At 38.1% G+C, this 17,235-nt stretch overlaps 1 protein-coding gene across 17 annotated transcripts in view; it reads left to right on the forward strand.

Moving 5' to 3' along the window:
- Window positions 1–17,235, forward strand: part of MARCHF7 (membrane associated ring-CH-type finger 7) — a 39,500-nt gene that overhangs the window by 3,573 nt on the left and 18,692 nt on the right. For all 17 annotated transcript variants that reach the window (XR_006277959.1, XR_005295565.2, XM_043505166.1 and 14 more), the window contains 3 exons: window positions 3,337–3,496; window positions 12,179–12,340; window positions 15,007–15,178. Coding sequence is in view for 15 of the 17 variants with exons in the window: in XM_043505166.1 (XP_043361101.1) it covers window positions 3,347–3,496; window positions 12,179–12,340; window positions 15,007–15,178 (484 nt within the window). In the remaining 2 variants the exon portion in view is untranslated. The remainder of the gene's footprint in view (window positions 1–3,336; window positions 3,497–12,178; window positions 12,341–15,006; window positions 15,179–17,235) is intronic.

The raw sequence follows: 17,235 nt of genomic DNA on the forward strand, positions 1-17,235 counted from the left end.
TTAAAATACACTTCTCAAATTTTAGTTTTTTATAAAAACTGTTTTCAGTACCACAAATCTATTTTCATAGAATATCAGGGTTGGAAGGGACCTCAGGAGGTCATCTAGTCCAATCCCCTGCTCAAAGCAGGATCAATCCCCAATTTTTGTCCCAGATCCCTGAATGGTCCCCTCAAGGATTGAACTCATCAACCCTGGGTTTAGCAGGCCAATGCTCAAACCACTGAGCTATTTGTCTCTCTTCCCCTCCCCCAATACTTTGAATGTTTTCAGTGTAACTCTCTAATTCTTAAGTGTCTACATGGATTTTAGAACCTGCAAAAGTGTGCTACTTTGAATCCATGTTCAGTCATATTTCTGCCACTGTTGAGACTGGAGTTGGGTAAGGTCCCAGTGCCCCTTCCAGAGTAAAAATCCATAATGGTTTGTCAATTGCAGTTTCCTTTTTAATGTCTGTTTACTTGACAAATTTACAATGCTGTGTATTTTGTATAATTTGCAGGTATTGCTGTAGCTAGTAAAATGCTTTAGGGAGTGTGTCGGGGAAAAGAGGCATGTTGTCAACCAAGGAAGCCTATTTAAGCTAAGAATGGTCAAACCCAGTAATTATACAAAAAGCTGTCAAACGAATATATTTTAGCACTGGTAAGACAACCAGTATATTTTCCCCACAGAGTTTGTGGGGCACAATTATGTAACATTGTAATGCAATGGTAATTTGAATATCTAAAGTTACATTTATCATTTCTTAGATTAAGTCCCCTGGAACAGTTTTGTGGTGGTTTCTTCCTCCTCCCCAATGTAAAATTGTGCTCAGATTCCTGGTACTAACACTACTAATTTTTGTTGGGTTAAAAACAATCCTTTTAAGTCATGTGTTGGCCTTTAAGGTAGTTAAATTGTTCTGGTTTAATATAAAAATACTCAAGGGCTCATCTACACATGAGGTATTTGGGAAAAGCTATACAGAAAGAATTATTAAGAATAACTCAAATAAAAGCATGTCTATATAATGGGGTAATGCACACTATGGGATGTGATTTCTGAAGTGTATAAATATGTCACACACTTAACTGGTTCACATAAACCCTGCTGGTATGTACTAACAGTTCCCCAGTGTGCTTTAAATAGTACTATTTGAAACAGTACTTACTCTGGAATAACTCCATGTAAAGACAATTTTAAAACAATAGCTATTCTTGACTTAACACTCTTATTCCTGTTGTCTATGTGTAGACAAGCCCTAAAGTGCTAGAACTGGAAAATGAAATGATTCCATGTAGGAGTTTACTTTTTTCTAAGTGTCTTAAGCTACCATTCAAAATACCTAGCAAAATCTAGGGAGCCACTGATTCTGCCAAAGATTTTTGTGAAACTTTTATTGTGACAAATACAGTATAGTTTGCAGGATTTCCATGCAACTTCTTCCCTTGGTAGATGTAAAATGTTATCAAATCAGAATAAGTTTCAAGTCATCTATGCCAGGAAAAGCTTTAAAACACAAACTGAAGCCATGTCTACACTATGGGTACTATAGCAGCATAGTTATGCCAGGATAATCCTGTAGTGTAGGTACAGCCTATGGCAGTGGAAGAGCTTTTTCCATTACTGTAGGAACACTATGGCTTCATCTACATTAGCACTTTTGAAAACCCCCAGCCCTGACTGACAAAAGTTTAACAGACAAAAGCTCTGGTGCGGACAGCGTTGTATCTCCTGCAGACATAGCTACCACTGCTTGTTAGGGGTGGCTTAATTATTCTGGCAGGAGAGCTCTCTCCTGCTGACAGAGCAGCTACATGGGAGACCTTACAGCGACACAGCTGTGCTGCTGTAAGGTCTGTAGTGTAGACAAACCTACCTTCCCAAGTGATAGTAGCTAGTTCAATGGAAGCATTCTTCCATTGACCTAACTGCATCTACGCCAGGGGTTTTTTCGGCATAGCTGCATTTCTTAGGGGTGTAGCTTTTTCATGTTGATGTACATTTTAAGTGTAGAACAGACCCGAGTGCCCAATGTCTGTCTGAAGCTGCAAAGGGCATGAAAGAGTAGCTAAGAGGTGTGAACTGCCCAGTTATCTGAATTCAGAAGCATGCTGCTACCCTTAGGAGGGTGGTATTAAGGCAGGGCCATTATTTGGGAGAGGGGTGATAGGGGGTCCTCTTGTGGATTAGTACCCTAGTACATTCATCTGATGAAGTGAGCTATAGCTCACAAAAGCTTGTGCTCAAATATTTGTTAGTCTCTAAGGTGCCACAAGTACTCCTTTTCTTTTCACCCTAGGCACAGATTGCTTTAATTTGACCCTGATGTGAGTGCAGGTGGTAGTACAGAATGAGGCCCCTCTATCTTCCTCTTTCTCTGCACACCTAAGTAGTGTGTTTGTGTCCTTGTTCCTTGCACACATTCCTGGCATAAAGAAACTGACAAAGTTCATGCCACTTTTATGCTGCTGCTTAGAAAGCACTATAAGGATACCATCCAGAATAGAGGTAGGAAGAAAAGAACTGAAAGACTTGCAAAAGAAAGAGCTGCACTAGTGCAGTAGCAATGTACATTATTCTAAGAGTTTCTCAACCCACTTTTTGGACCTGCAGAGAGTGGGTTGGAACACTGATAGTACATTTAGTCCCTTGGCTAGAATCTCTTCAGTCAAGTATCTAGCCAACTGAAGTAGAAGTGTTGATGCTGTGGGTGTAATGCATGGCTCTGTGACGCAGCAAAGTATAGAGGAAGGAAGGTTTTTGTTTTTTTTTTTTTTTTAAAAAAAAAAAAAGAAAAGAAAAGAAAAAACAGCTGCTTTGCCTTCCTGCCAAAGAAAAGTGTGTGGGTAGATGGACTGAGGGAGGGGGAAGACCTCTAAGAAGTAGGAAAATGCTAAACCAGGGGTAGATCTGGTGGGAAAAATTTGAAAACCCAAGACCTAGCAGAGAGAAACAAATCACTTAATTTTTTGTTTGAGGGAGATTGAATGTATTAGTAATCTGCCTCAGCATGCCATAGCTAACTAATGCTTTACACTTATTTGGCATCTTTTATCAAAGGATCACCAAATGATTTATAAACAGGTTGTAGTGAAGTATTATCCTCTTTTTACAAAAGGAAAGCCAAGGTAAAACATGATCCAGTTTACTTTATGGTCATACAGCAAGTTAGTGGCCATTCTAGAATTAAAACATAGGTTTCCTGGTTCCCAGGCCTGTGCTTTAAAAATCACTATACAAAGCACATGCGCAATAAGTATTGATGACAAACTTAACAGATACCTATCTGTTGTTGCATTCTATGCTACTAAAAAAAAGGGGGGGGGGGGGACTAACTTTTGTCTCTTGTAGAACACCAAGAATGGAGTCTAAACCTTCAAGGATTCCTCGAAGGATATCAGTTCAACCCTCCAGTTCCTCCTCTTTAAGTGCCAGAACATTGTCTGGAAGCAGTTTAACTGACGCATATCATACAAGAGAATCTTCACTGAGACTGGATTCTGGATGTCAGGTAAGGCATTTTATATTTGCTTTTAGAAGTAACATCTGTATCTGCCTCTTTTGGGCAGGATTCTTAACAAGATTAATTTCAAGGGCAATATAAGGAGGAATTTCAACATGTTTTCTCACACAAACAAGATAAATGTAAAAATTTGGCCTTGCTACTGGTAGTGCTTTGCACGGCCATGAAATGGCCTAGAGTCACTTTGTTTTACCATCTTTCCCCACTACTGTTGGTATGTAGCATCTTAAATCAGTGGCTGAATAAGGAACGTCATTAAATGAGTCCTGTGCATATCCTTTGTCTATCGGGATGGTGATTATAGTATAGGATCTTGAGGGAAGTCTGTTTAAGTAAAATCGGGATCTTCTGGTCTGACAGGGAAGTGAGGACATACGTTTTAGTATTGCCAGAGCACAGCATTTTAGTTTTAGATAATAGTGTGTCATATGTCTCAATTCTAAAAATGAAAGCACAAAAAATAAGCTATACCTGATCTGTTGTATTTAACTGTTTGTTCTGTCTGAAGATTGTAAGGCATGAATAGGGATATAAAGGAATGAGAATACCTTCAGTCTTCAAGTCATTCTGCCAGCATGCTAGCAGAACTAGAGATAAAGCATAAGGGATGCTAACTAGAACATTCTCTGTGAAGGCTGAGTTGTGTCTAGAACAGGGTGCTTCAAGACAATATACTAACAACTGATTAATTAGCCTTTTGTCATGTTTACCTGATTTTAGTTTACAAAAGTGTGTAAATAGACAAACAACCTATGTACAGTATTATCTAAATACATGTGAAACAAGCTGAACTTAAAATATAAATCAATATAGGTGACTTTAAATTGTATTAATATGTAGAATCTGTTTGGCCCACACAAGATTGGTGCTCTACCTTATTACACCGGAGGGACACAAACCTAAGCACACAGTCTTGAACAAGACTTTTAGTAAACTAGAAAACGCTTTAACCTGTATATAAGTAGATTTTGGGGGGAGGGGGGGAGTCTTAGATGCAAGATATTGACCAGTGAGTTATTTCATGTTACACTTCAGTTTATGATTTGACACTATTCACAAAAGAGATTCTCTAAATCCCTTTTAGAAAAGAAGTTTTGCAAGTGTAAATATGTACCAAGATTTGTGTGTTAATACTTAGTACTCATAATTCATTCACACACAGTGCTTTACAGAGGTGGGGAAACACTTTTTTAGGTGTGGAAACTGACTTGCTTGGTGTGTAACATCAGGTATGCCAGAACAGGGAATAGATCCCAAGTCTAACTCCCAACCTGAGGACCTGTATATTGGACCACACTGCCTAGGCTCATCTGGTAATCATGTACTAGTTTTCTGTGGAAGTACACTTTTGGGGATATGATCTGGCTTGAATAGGAGTAGTCTTTTCCCTATTATCAGCAAATGTGTTACCACACTTGCTTGGCTTTACTTCTGTTTAATCCTCATTATCTTGTCTAATAGTGGTTTCAGTGATTAACTCAAATGGGGAACACATCAATGCTATCCTTTTCTAGAAAAGGAAATGTGGAGGTAGGTATACAGCTGACGTAACCTTCCTTCAGTTGGTAAAGAGAATGCTAGCTGTGACTGACAGTGTGAAAGTGTATGTCATTTATCAGATGGATAAATAATGAGGCATACATTCTAAAACCAGGTGGCTAAATGGTGTGAAATTTTACACATGGTTGCTTTTTTGATTCCCTGTTAATTCTGTGTAGTTGCTCTTTATACATTTTTAAATAGGAAGTTTCTGAAATGAGGGTTTTGAATGTTTTCCTTAAAGTCCTACTTTTCATTAACTCAAACATTACCAAACTTTATGTAGAGAGGCAGGTGGATCTGATGCAAAGAATAGAGTGGTGGGGTGTGTGTATGTGTGTGTTTTGGTTTGGGTTTTTTTGTTTGTGTTTAAGAAACTTGATTTAGGGTCCTTTTTAGCCATTCATGTTAAACCAGAGTTTGTGCTGTACACACAAGGTTGTTTGATGAGGTTGCTGAAAGAGCCTGATAGACATAAAACCTTCTCAACAAGCAACTACACTTTTGGTTTGTTTGTATTTTTCCCCCTGCAAGCAGAGAAGGGAAAAAAGTTGCTGTGTTGATGAAGTGTGTAGTGATGAACACTTACCACTCCCACTGCTTCCAGAGAAAAAGGTCCACTTCCCTTCCCAAATTAAGCACTAAAAACCTGGGAAAATAATATACAAACTTTATGAAATAGATAGGGTAACTGCACACACAGAATATTTGACACAAACCCAGAAAAGCAAAGTTGTTAAAAGTTAAGCCACCTAGCAGTACATACCCTCTATTCCACTCACAAGCACACACCTAACCACTACCAAAACTACCATATACCACACACTTAAATTGGCATCCCTAGGCAGGAAGCAGAGTATCATCCCAGCCTTCTACACACAACCCTTTACCAAACTCCTCTCTCCAAACACAGCCAACTACACCATCAAACATCCACAACTGCTGTTGATGGGGAGGAATAACTGGGTAAAAGGGCTTGTGCAGAAAGTTAAAAGATAAGCAGAATTAGGATTTTGGTAGGTGGTCAGTGGCATATAGTAGTTGTGGTAATGGTAAAATGTGTGCCTGTGGGTGAAACAGTTGATCTGTTGAATGGCTTAACTCTTTTCTTTTGTTGTGGGTTTGGTGTGTGCGTATTGCAACCCTGACTACCAAACAACTCAGTAGGTATTTTTATACTGTAGCATTTGGAATCCCTAACGTTTGGGTCTTTGTTGTGCTAGGCAGTGTACATGTGGTAAAAAATAGACCTCCTTTACTACAGGAGCAGTCCATAAAAAGAACATGTAGACTGTCAGTTTTTATTTAGTTTTTTACCTTCCTCTCCTCATCCACCTCACCCTCACCCAGAAATCTTCAAAATACTCATTTCAGACAATTCTGACTTTTTCTTTCAAGTGTCCATAGAAGTTACAGCCCTCCTCTACACATATCTATTAAACTATCCTCAAAGTTTAGAGTTTGTAGTGTAATATCTGTCCTAGCACTGCTCTTAAGATGTTTTGGTTTAAATTGAAATGGAGGCATTGTCTTACACAGTGGAAACTATAGAAGGAGATGAAAGTGTGGTTTGTTATGCTTCATCTTACCTTTTTGGTAATTTAGCAGCATTAAGACTCTATAAATAGAAGCTCTCTGAAGCTACTTTTAGTCTTTCTTACTCTGAAAGACGACATCATATACAAGAAGGAGCTGGAAGGATTCAGGGCTTTACATTCTTAATTTGCAATAGCGTATTTGTGACTGACGCATTTTGCAGAAACTATATAGGCTTATATAGGAACACATCTAATTAGAATTAAATATTACAGGTAGAGGGTTAGCTTTGGAATTTTTTTACACAAATTTCTTAAGCAAATTGCTTGGGAGAGGATGGGGGAAGCAATGCTCATTTATTCAACAAATTAAATCCTGCAGGCCATGACTTATGGTGTTAAAAGTAGTACAGTTGGTGGAGATTAAATTCCTAAACATGTTAAACTTTCTTGGGTGTAAACAAGAGAACAGATGTTTATTCAAGGCTCAGTTTGCCCTGGTCACTTGGGATCTGAACCCCTAAGCAACAACACTTGGCTCTTTGCTCCTTGAGTAATTGGGTCACATAAGTCTGAATCTGCTCTAACATTCAAACCAAGAAAACGTGCCTTTTAGCATAGGCTCAAGCTCCAGAATCCAGAAGTCAGATGTTCAGTCACTGCTGACAGTCCATCCAGGAGCATTGTGTTACATAAGCCGTTTCTTGGATTTTCTGAGTACTAGATCATTCAAGTTATTGTATTGCTCAGTAGGTATATAGTCATGGATCTTGCCTACATTCCTGTGTCTTGAATACATGACTTTCCAGGCATATTGGATGCAGAGGATGGCTTAGGCATAGGTTAGAACATTTTCAACATGTTCACTCATAGTAAGGCTAAAACTCCCGAGTTCTGCTGCTAGCTATACCAATTCATTACATAGCAATGGATAAGTCACTTAAGTCTAACTTCCTCTTAAAATAGGGATGATGCATACTTCTCTACATGTAGAACCATTTTATCAGTATTCATATGGCGCTGTAAAAATGTTAAGTTTAATATGTTTTGACAATTAATTTCTAAACAAATTAAACAATTTTAGCAGTGACCTATTCCATTTTGACCTTTCCCTGGTTAAATTGGAATATCATTCTTGATCTCAACACTCTAAGGTCTGGAATTTAGGTGCAAAGTCTGCATTGTAAGAATTTTGCACTGACTGTCAATGAAACTTACCACAGACTTCATGTGTCAGTACTTAGTTTGGCTCTATATCTATCTCTGAGAACAATTTGTCTCTTCTCATGTGACCTCAGCTTCTTAATAAATTTTAGGAGCAGATTCCAGTGTTGCTACAGGTACAGATTTCAAGTGACCAGGCAAACTGAGCCAGCTCATCCTGAATAAGTAATAAATATACATACATCGGAACAGAACTGACAGGTTTTTGTCACTTCAAGATTGAGTCTGAAACCTGACAAACAAAATATCACTAAAGAGCTGTTGTATAATATTTACCTTCAAAATGGGGTGCAGTGTGTGATGTGTTTTTGTTGTTGTTTATAAACAGTTAGATACCAGGTAATATTGCAATAAAATGGAAGAAAAATACACCCACATACAAAATCTTCTCAAAACTAAAGAGCATTCATAATTGAAAAGCTTACTTCATAATAGGAAAACTAACTTTCAAAGGCAGAACAAATCAGAAATGAAAAAATTGGTACAGTGTAAATTTTAATGGGAGTAGCCAATAACTTAAGACCATCCATCTAGGTACTACATTTTTCCCAAGATGTCAAATGAATTTTACACTTGGAACTAACTCAGATGCTAACCGCCTATCGGCGTGACATGGCTAACAGGCTAAAAGTCAAGCCAAACAAAGATGCATCTGTATCCTCCAGCCATCTGAGGAAGAGTAGAAATAATTTGATAGTAGTAAATGCTCTCTTTGTGTAGTGTAAGTGTCAGAGTCATCGGGCCAATGCTCTGGAACTACTCCATACGAAGCCAGTCAGGACTCTGGTGTAGCATGCCTCCTCTCTCTGAGCATATTGTCACCAGGGCAAGAAGCTTACACAGCTTCAACCTTCCTGGGTCGGACCTTGGAGCATTCAGCATCCCCTTCCTCTTTGTGTGCTTCCCGCAGCAAGTCTGCCTGGGCGGGACACCTGGGAAAGCCAGAGGGCCCTGCACCTCAACTCCTGTAGTCAGCAGTGACTCTCAGCCAGTATGTAGAACAGAACTTGCTAACACAGAAATCAGTGGTTTCAGAGTAGCAGCCGTGTTAGTCTGTATTCACCAAAAGAAAAGGAGTACTTGTGGCACCTTAGACTAACATTTATTTGAGCATAAGCTTTCGTGAGCTACAGCTCAGAAGTGAAGCCACCACTGAAATAATAGCACAGTACATAGGGAAACAGAGGTATGCACAGTATTCGTATAGAATAGTAAGACACTCATGCAACATAAGGTGAATAAAACTCCACATCCTCACAGTAAATGTCAGTTTTACATGGTTTAGAGTTCTAAAAGTAAGAGCATTATAAACGCAAGCTTTTTTGGTTTTCTATTCTATAAACCTTCCAAAAGTTTTGTGAAACTTGCTAGCAAAAATCTTAAATTATCACCTTCCTTTCCTACAAATAAGATTTAATTAAAGTGGGAGTTTCTGGGAGCTGCTCTTTTTTTTGACAAGGACACTCTGATTTTTGTTTTTGTAGGCCCTAAAAAGCAGCACCTCACTTCCTTTGTTTAAAGTTATTCTAAAAAAAACCCCACCTTTTTATGTAGTGTTTTCTGCTTTAATTACTCACCATTCAGTTAGTTTTGGACTGCATAGTATGTGTGAAACTCTAGGGTAGGACTGTTTGTTCAGCACCATAAAATAAGCGCTGTGTGTCATTTACACCAGCACTATATAAACTTAAGTGGGAACATAAGAGAAACTGCAACTTCTGGTTTTGGTAATGCAACAATTTCTGATGTTTAAAAAACACTAAAATTCCAGTATCTCTCCTACTATACTGAGCAAAAACCCTTTAATGGGAGTTCTTAAAATTAGGAAAAAATAAACTAAGACTCTAAAGAACCCTTAAACACACATTCCAATCTTGAAAAAACATTTTCTAAGATTTAGCCTTGAGATTGTGGATAAAATAGTTGCAAAAAAGAAAGCAGAATACCCCTTTACAAAATTGTAAACACATCCCTCCAGTCTCTACCTTTTGGACATAGACCAAGCATGGAAAATTTCAGTCCCAAATGTAGTATTGCTACCCTCAAGTGCTGAAAAAGTCATGAGCTGGATCTCAAAGTGGCTTTAAAATTATGAAATTTAAAAACCAGAATTTTCCCATTACATTCTGGTTTCTGGGCAACTCTGGTTCACTGGGGTCATATTTTCAAGATTTTGTATGAAGCACGGGGACTAGAAATCTTTTAAAACAAAAACCAAAATTCTCAGGTTTTTAGTGGCTGGAGAATAAAGAAAAATATTGCAAGCCTTGGCAATGCTGCACGTGAAACACCTCAGTGGAAGTTACGAACACATGTAACTGATTGCTTTTACAAAAGAGAAGCACAGCTGTATCTTAAAGTTGGATAATGCCTGAATTTCCTAGTGATGAGAATAGTTTAAGATTTAAAAAACTTAATTCTAAAATTTAAGTATTTTAGAAACCGTGATTCCAGAAGCTTATCACAAAAGGAGTAGCTAAAATATTTTAAGCTTCCCATAGCCATTGTGGGAGCCAATTTATTCAAAGTGGATCTTAAAGAAAAGCTAATAAACCTTGTTTATTCCCATATGTAATACATTAAAGATATCTTTTAGAAGGCGTAACTTAATAAAAAAAAAAGACATGGAATTTAACTCCATAGCATGAAGTTAACTTTCATACTGTGCCTCACTTGAAAAAAACATTTAAATAGAATGTCAGGTGTCATTAGAAATGCCATTTGATTTTACTCCTACTGAATTTATTGGAAGTTGCCTCTTAAGTGATGCTGATATGGAACCTCAAGAATGTCAACAATTTTAAAACTTTCTCTGTACTAGTTGATCAGAGCACCTAGAGATATAAAGATTTTGTAATTTTTGTATTTTGTAATTTTCTCCAGAAGTGTGATGTTCCAGTCCTATTACTGTTAACTTCCCTATTTGTCCAGAATATGAACTGCAGCCTTTGGATGTGTTGGGAGAATGGAAATACAAAAGTCAAATTAGTTGCAGCTACTGCCATACACTAAACTTTTCCAGTAATTTGAAGAACATTTTATACAGAAGTTATTTAGCCAGCAGTGTTTTGCAAAGCTCCCATACAGAACTGTCTTTAATATGCATGCCAAAATAGCTATTTATAATTTCAGTGCTGTTGCATAATGTCTGGTGAGTCAGCTACATAGATACCCAACTACTAAACATTTTTTTTTTCTTAAAGCAACACCCCTCCCCCCGGTGATTGCTATGTTTTGCTTCCATATGGCCCTGTGCTTTGTAGGCCTTCTCTGGTAGGGCTGTATGTAAGTGCGCTAGAGGTTGTGTAGCAGACGTACAAAGTGAAACTTCTCTAATGTACTCCCTGAGCAATGGGATGGAGAGTCAGGATGCTGTCCTTTACGCTTCTGTATAATATATTTTTGGGCACATATCAGAGGAGTAAGGAGAAGAGAGGCAGCAAAATAGGAGGGAAAGGGTTGTAGCCTGTACAGAAACAAGAACACTTAAGAACAAAGTGAATTTTACAAAGATGTTATGTGAAATGTTCTTACAGTAACAGCATTGGTTTACTTTGCTAATAAGCCACATTACCAATTTAGCTGACAAACTGCCCTCCCTCATTTCATCTGTTTTGATAGGACAGGATTTCTTTTCATCAGAGTGCTGCTCTTGAGGATGGCAAAAATGTAATTCTTCATCCTGTTCAGTGTTAAGGTGAACCAAACAAATGTAGTTTTGTCCTCTACTACTGCTCTGGTGTAGAAAGATGGTCTGTGTCCTAAGGGGGACGGGGTGGTGGTGTTTGGTGGTTTTTTTGTTTGTTTGTTGTTTTTTTAAATAAACAATTTACATTTCTGCCTCATTGCTGTAGAATCAGAATAGTGGTATCACACCACAGGAAACCTGAACTTAAAAGTTCCTCTTTCCTACCCTCAAATAATAGGAGAGGGGATATAGAGACTTCAGCATCCATAAACTGACAGAGTTCTGCAGTTTGGGTTACAGCTGCATGTGTGACAACTATTCATATCTTCCAGCAAAAGGACTGGGTCCTTGCTTCTCTCCTCTCAGTACAAAAATCCATTAACAGCTTAATGTCAGGGAGGAATCTGAGGCAGCCCAAAAGAGAGAAACTAATTCTCTACCTCTTCTTCTCCCCCCCACCCCCAAAACCCACTAACAAAACAAAGCCCACAAATCTTTGCTTAGATCTAAGAATTGCTATCGCCCTTATCTTAAGTCCAAAACACTTAAAGATAGTGCCTGCTTTAATTTTGAAATTTCCTGACTCTTGCTGCCACCACCTTAATAGGTACTCAGTCTTCAGAGCATGACTAAATATGCCAGCTTGATTTAAAATTAAAATGTAATATGCATGTTGTTCTCTAGGAATCCAATCTGTTGCATAGTTCCAGTAGAGACTGGGGAATTGGAGAAAGAGGAGAAGCTCATGAAACTCCTTGGAAGCTTTCTAGTTCCTCTCCAACTCGCTATTCGGGGACACTTGATCGTCCATGGTCTGGAAGATTTTTGGGAAGCAGAAGCAGATTGGTGAGATTTGCTAATATATAAAATATATGGGGAACAGAGGTTTTACTTACAAATCTTCCAGGTCGAAAAACCTGCTAGTAGGAATCCCCTGCTATGTTCTTTAAAATAAGTTTGATAGACTCAGTCAAGTTAACAATGAGGGGGAGGAAGGGAAAGAAGGGGACTGAAGTTGTTAACAGACATTTATACAGCAATTATAAAGAATTCCTTGAATTAGATTTATTTTAGGTTAGTTTACAAATAGTTACGGCTAAGATTTTTGACATGGTTATTTTATGTAAAAGTCCCAGAAAGGTTATGGGCAATAAACACAAATTCATGGAAGCAGTGACTCATCTGTGACGTTGCTGCTGCAGCTTCATGGTTTCTCCTGTCCTCCCCGCATGTGAGACTGTCCTCTGTCATTGGAACTTGGAGGAGACTGTCACCTGTCGCAGGAACCCACACAGGGACCGTGAGAAGGCTGTCGCCCTGTTGCTGGGGCCCTGCTGGCTGCTAACTCTAGTCCTATGGCCCCAGGGGCTGAAGCAAAAAATGGCAGAGGTTTCTGGAAGGCACAGATTCTGTGACATAAATATTGCCTTACAAATAGTTAAATATAAATTTGAAGGGGACATATCTCTGCAAATCCTCCATTTTAAAATTAAAGCAGTTGTATGCATAATGGGGGAAAGACGGGGGGTGATTACTTGACTCTTAAATGCATATTGTGGCCCCACCCATGCCCAAACTAACATTATGGCACTCCCATGGCTCCACTCCTTCTTGAAGTGAGGCAATAGTTTTCAGAGTTAAGATGAATAAGGGGAACTTTTGTTTTAGGTTGCTTGCTGGTTCAGACAGGCATCTGTTACACCCTGATCATGTTTTCAAGTTACTTTGATCCTCATGGTTGCATACTTTTAAAATGGAAGCTGAAATTTTAATATTTTGTGACTCCAGGAACTGGGGCCTAAAGTGTCTGCCTTCATCTGGGCCTGGTCCCCACACAGAATTGAAGCTTGCTATTTATGACATTTTATGCACAATACTGAAGTCAACAAACATTTTAAAAAAAAATTAGTAGTAAGATAGAACACTGGGCAAGCCATGGAAAGGTCTGTGACCTCTTAAAATAGGGAGATATTTGGAAACTTTGCCAAGAGAACATACAGTTTAAACAGGTTTCTTACACCAACTTAAAAGTTGAAGGTAGGCAGAGTGTGGGTGAGAAAACAAATGGTGTGGGGCTGCCAATCTTTAAGGGAAGTCCTGGTGTGCATGTAGTTGAAGTACAAGCTGTGCCTCTGCTTCTCAAAGGCCTGTCCCTGTAGTTAGTTGGCACTGCAGGCTTTTCAAACTGGTATGTTTTTGGGGTTTTCTTCCCTCCTCCCCCCCCCAAATTTATTTTTTTCCCCTAAAGTGACTTTTGAGCTGCAATGCAAAGGGATGTTGCACCACACAGTACTTTCTGAAATTGTTGCTTTTAGGTTCGCTTCATTGCTCAATGTGCGTGATTGCTAAACAGGGTTATGAGTCCTGTTTTGTACTTGGTTTGGGAAGCTAGTTTCTATATTATTTATTTATTTAACTTTTTAAATGGCAGGGAGGAAAAATATCTAGTACAGCTCCCAGTCATAAAAAGTAAAAGCAGCTGCTTTGCATAAACCCTATATAAAAATTAAGCTTTTCCTTAACTCTCTTCAAATAAATTTGAATTGTGATTTATAGGAAGGATCTCCAATAATAGGACAGGAAGGTGAAGTATCAAGGCAAGTTGTAACTGACTGATGTATGAAGTTAGCTTTTTGTTCTGGTTACACAAATCTTAGTAAAACTATACATATATGCCTCATTTCCTCAGCTCTAATAATTTTATAATTCTGCCTCCTAACTTGTGTTAGCAACTAGCAGTCAGTTGCGGCCTACTGCTGATCAGCAGTTCAGTGTTGACTATAAGAAGTTATAACAAACATTTTATCCATGGTCGCAGTCTTCAGAAGCAAGAGGTTTAATTGCTAGCCCAAACCTATAACTTGGTTGCTAAAACAGATGATAGAATAATTTGGGGAAAATATACATCAAGAACATTTAATATAATGAACATTAAAAGATGGAATTGAGCAGTTAAAGCTATTTGTGAACTGTAAAGGCCATAATCTTTACTGTCTCTTCAAAAATGTAGACACTATGGAAAAAAGTCAGTGCTGTGATACCATGTATTCAAACATGGCTTAGTGACAGTGTTCTGCATATCGGAGGGAAATGCTTTTCAGTGTTATGAAACAGTGTAATGGGGAAGAGAGTTCCTTAAAAACTGATTAAACTCTGGGGTTGGAAGGAGAGGTTGGGGGAAAGGAGAAGCTAATCAAGGCTACTGGCATAAGTCCTAAAATACAGCAAAAGGACTTTTTTTTTTTTTTTTTAAACTAAATCCTTTTAACTATTTAACCAAGTCATGCTTACTGTGAGGTAAATTAGCAGCTTTCCTATAGCACTCCTAGTAGTATCTGTGCATCTTTTCCACATTGTTTTTATAAGCAAATTACGCAATGCAAATTGTCTTGCTGACTTTACTAAGCTGGTTCTATATACAGGTAGATAGCTTAAAAGCTTGTTTTTACAGGTAAAAAGCTTAAGTGAAATTACTTTCCATAACTTTTTTTTTTTAATATATATATAAACAGTCTACATCCTCTTCCTCTCCTCTTTCATCTACTTGGTATGGTGAATCTGAGAGAACTCAGGGAGCATACTCAAGACTACATAACCAGCAGCGGGATAGTGATTCAAAGAGACCTAAGCTTTCCTATACATCTACCTCTTCTGTGAGAAGTAATGGCTTAAATGCAGTTTCAGGTAAGAGATGTATTACTAGTGCTAAATAAGATGTATAAAATGTAGTTCTGAACAGCAAGCTTTTACCAAGTTGTTGTAAATATCTGCTGATAAATATTAAGACTTTAAATACGTCAAAATAAACTTTAAACAGTAGAAACAAAGTGTTTTCACAATTTTGGTATCCTTATCAGTGTCTAGGAAAATATTAACTTAGTGTTTTGAAGAGACCACTTGATTAAAATTTTTTTTAGTAGAAAACATTCCTATTTAAAAGTGAATGGAGTGACTAAGGTAACCAAATGTTAAAGTCCTAAGGAAGAAAGTCTGCAGCTGTTTACTGATGCAGTTTGGCACTGAAATTTAATAGGTATACAAGAGGAGTAGGGCACGTGGGAGCAAATTCTTCCCTGTATCCTAGCTATGCCTTTCACATAGCCCTGAAGACCCCCAGCTGGCCAAAATACTATGGGCAGAGGTGGAGCTAGAAGCAGAATTTTTTTTTTTTTTAAACCATGGGCTAAAGGTGGCCATCTTTACAACAGAGCTTTCAAGACAATATTAGACAACATTGAGCTGACATGGTTTTAGATTCTTAAGAGAATGCTTAATCTAACTCCTGCTGGAGTTAAGGTTGTAACTGTGTGTCTAGAATGTGTGTCCATGGGGTGGGAATAGAATTGAATACTCAGTTTAAGTGTAGAAGCTAAAACTAAAGTTGAAGGTAAATTAAAAAAAAACCCAGAAAGTTATGAATATACCACAGACTATATTTGTACATCTTCAGAACTGATTATGAATTGCATGCTTCACAGCATCCTAATCAGACATTAATAAGCTTACCTTCAAATCATAATAATACATGTATGCCATTGACTCTTCTATTCACTCTGCTTTGAGAAGACTGCGGTACCAAGAGTTCTCCTCTTACTCTTCATATAAAAGCTAAAGTGAAATCTAGTTTCTCATCTTCCCAATCTTCCGTCATGTCAGACATGGAGTCATTTTAAAACAAACAGTGTATATTCCCTGTTGCTGTCTTCAGTACTTTGGTTTCCAGCAGCTATAGAAACATTTAGCTTGTGCCTACATCCAAGGTTATACAACTTAATCCAAGATGGATGTGATTTAAGGTGGCTTCAGCCACAAGTCAGAAGTGATAGTATGGATTTTAAGAAGGCCACAGAAACCAGGGATCCTGGCCAAACCACCAAGATATCAGAGGCTTGATGCATCACACTATCCTTGCATAGGATAGAATAATGAGGTAGAGTTAAATTGGCTTGGGGTATTGAGTGGTTTTGCCATACTTGGCAGTATTTTAGGATTTTGGGTCTGAGTAGGGTTATTATAAGCTTATAACTTTAAGAAAAATCCAGTGTTAAACACAATTAAAATGTTCTGTCAAGACTTTCTTCTTGTATACAGACCTGTATTTATAACCTTATATCCAGCTAAACATGTCTTCAAAATCTGAGAACTCTGGCAATTTGACAAATGGTTGGATTCCACTACCTTCCTCCCCGCCTCCACTTTGATAATATATTGTATATTCAGTACAACCCATGGCATCATTGACCATCTCTGCTTTTTATGGTCAGGTGGGAACCGCAGGAAACCATAAGTGATTACAGATTCTGATCTTACAAAACCCCTTTGCACATAGAAATGTCCATTGTAATCTGGAGTTTTGTCCACAGGATTGAGACTATTACTATACTGGCTTGCTTTCAGATGAATGGGCTGGTGCCCTCATTTGAAAACTCCTGACTGGCAACATAAAATGGAGAGGGCTAAGGCTCCCTTTGTACATTATTGATGCCTTGCAGCATGTATGTTTGTAATACAGCTTCAGAAAAATATTCTGTGTATTTACTGAAATAGCTACTCATAATAAAGCAGCATTAAATGTCTAAAGGAATATTTGATGCTTGTTTTTTTTTTTTGTTTTTTTTTTGGATTTGGTTGGTCCTCGGACTGAAGTAATGTGTGTTAAACTGTATCTCATTCAAAAATAGTACACCTCTACCCCAATAAAACACGAATTCAGATATAACGAGGTAAAGTAGCGCTCTGGG

The sequence above is a fragment of the Dermochelys coriacea genome, chromosome 11, assembly GCF_009764565.3.
Source record: "Dermochelys coriacea isolate rDerCor1 chromosome 11, rDerCor1.pri.v4, whole genome shotgun sequence".
NCBI lineage: Eukaryota > Metazoa > Chordata > Testudines > Dermochelyidae > Dermochelys > Dermochelys coriacea.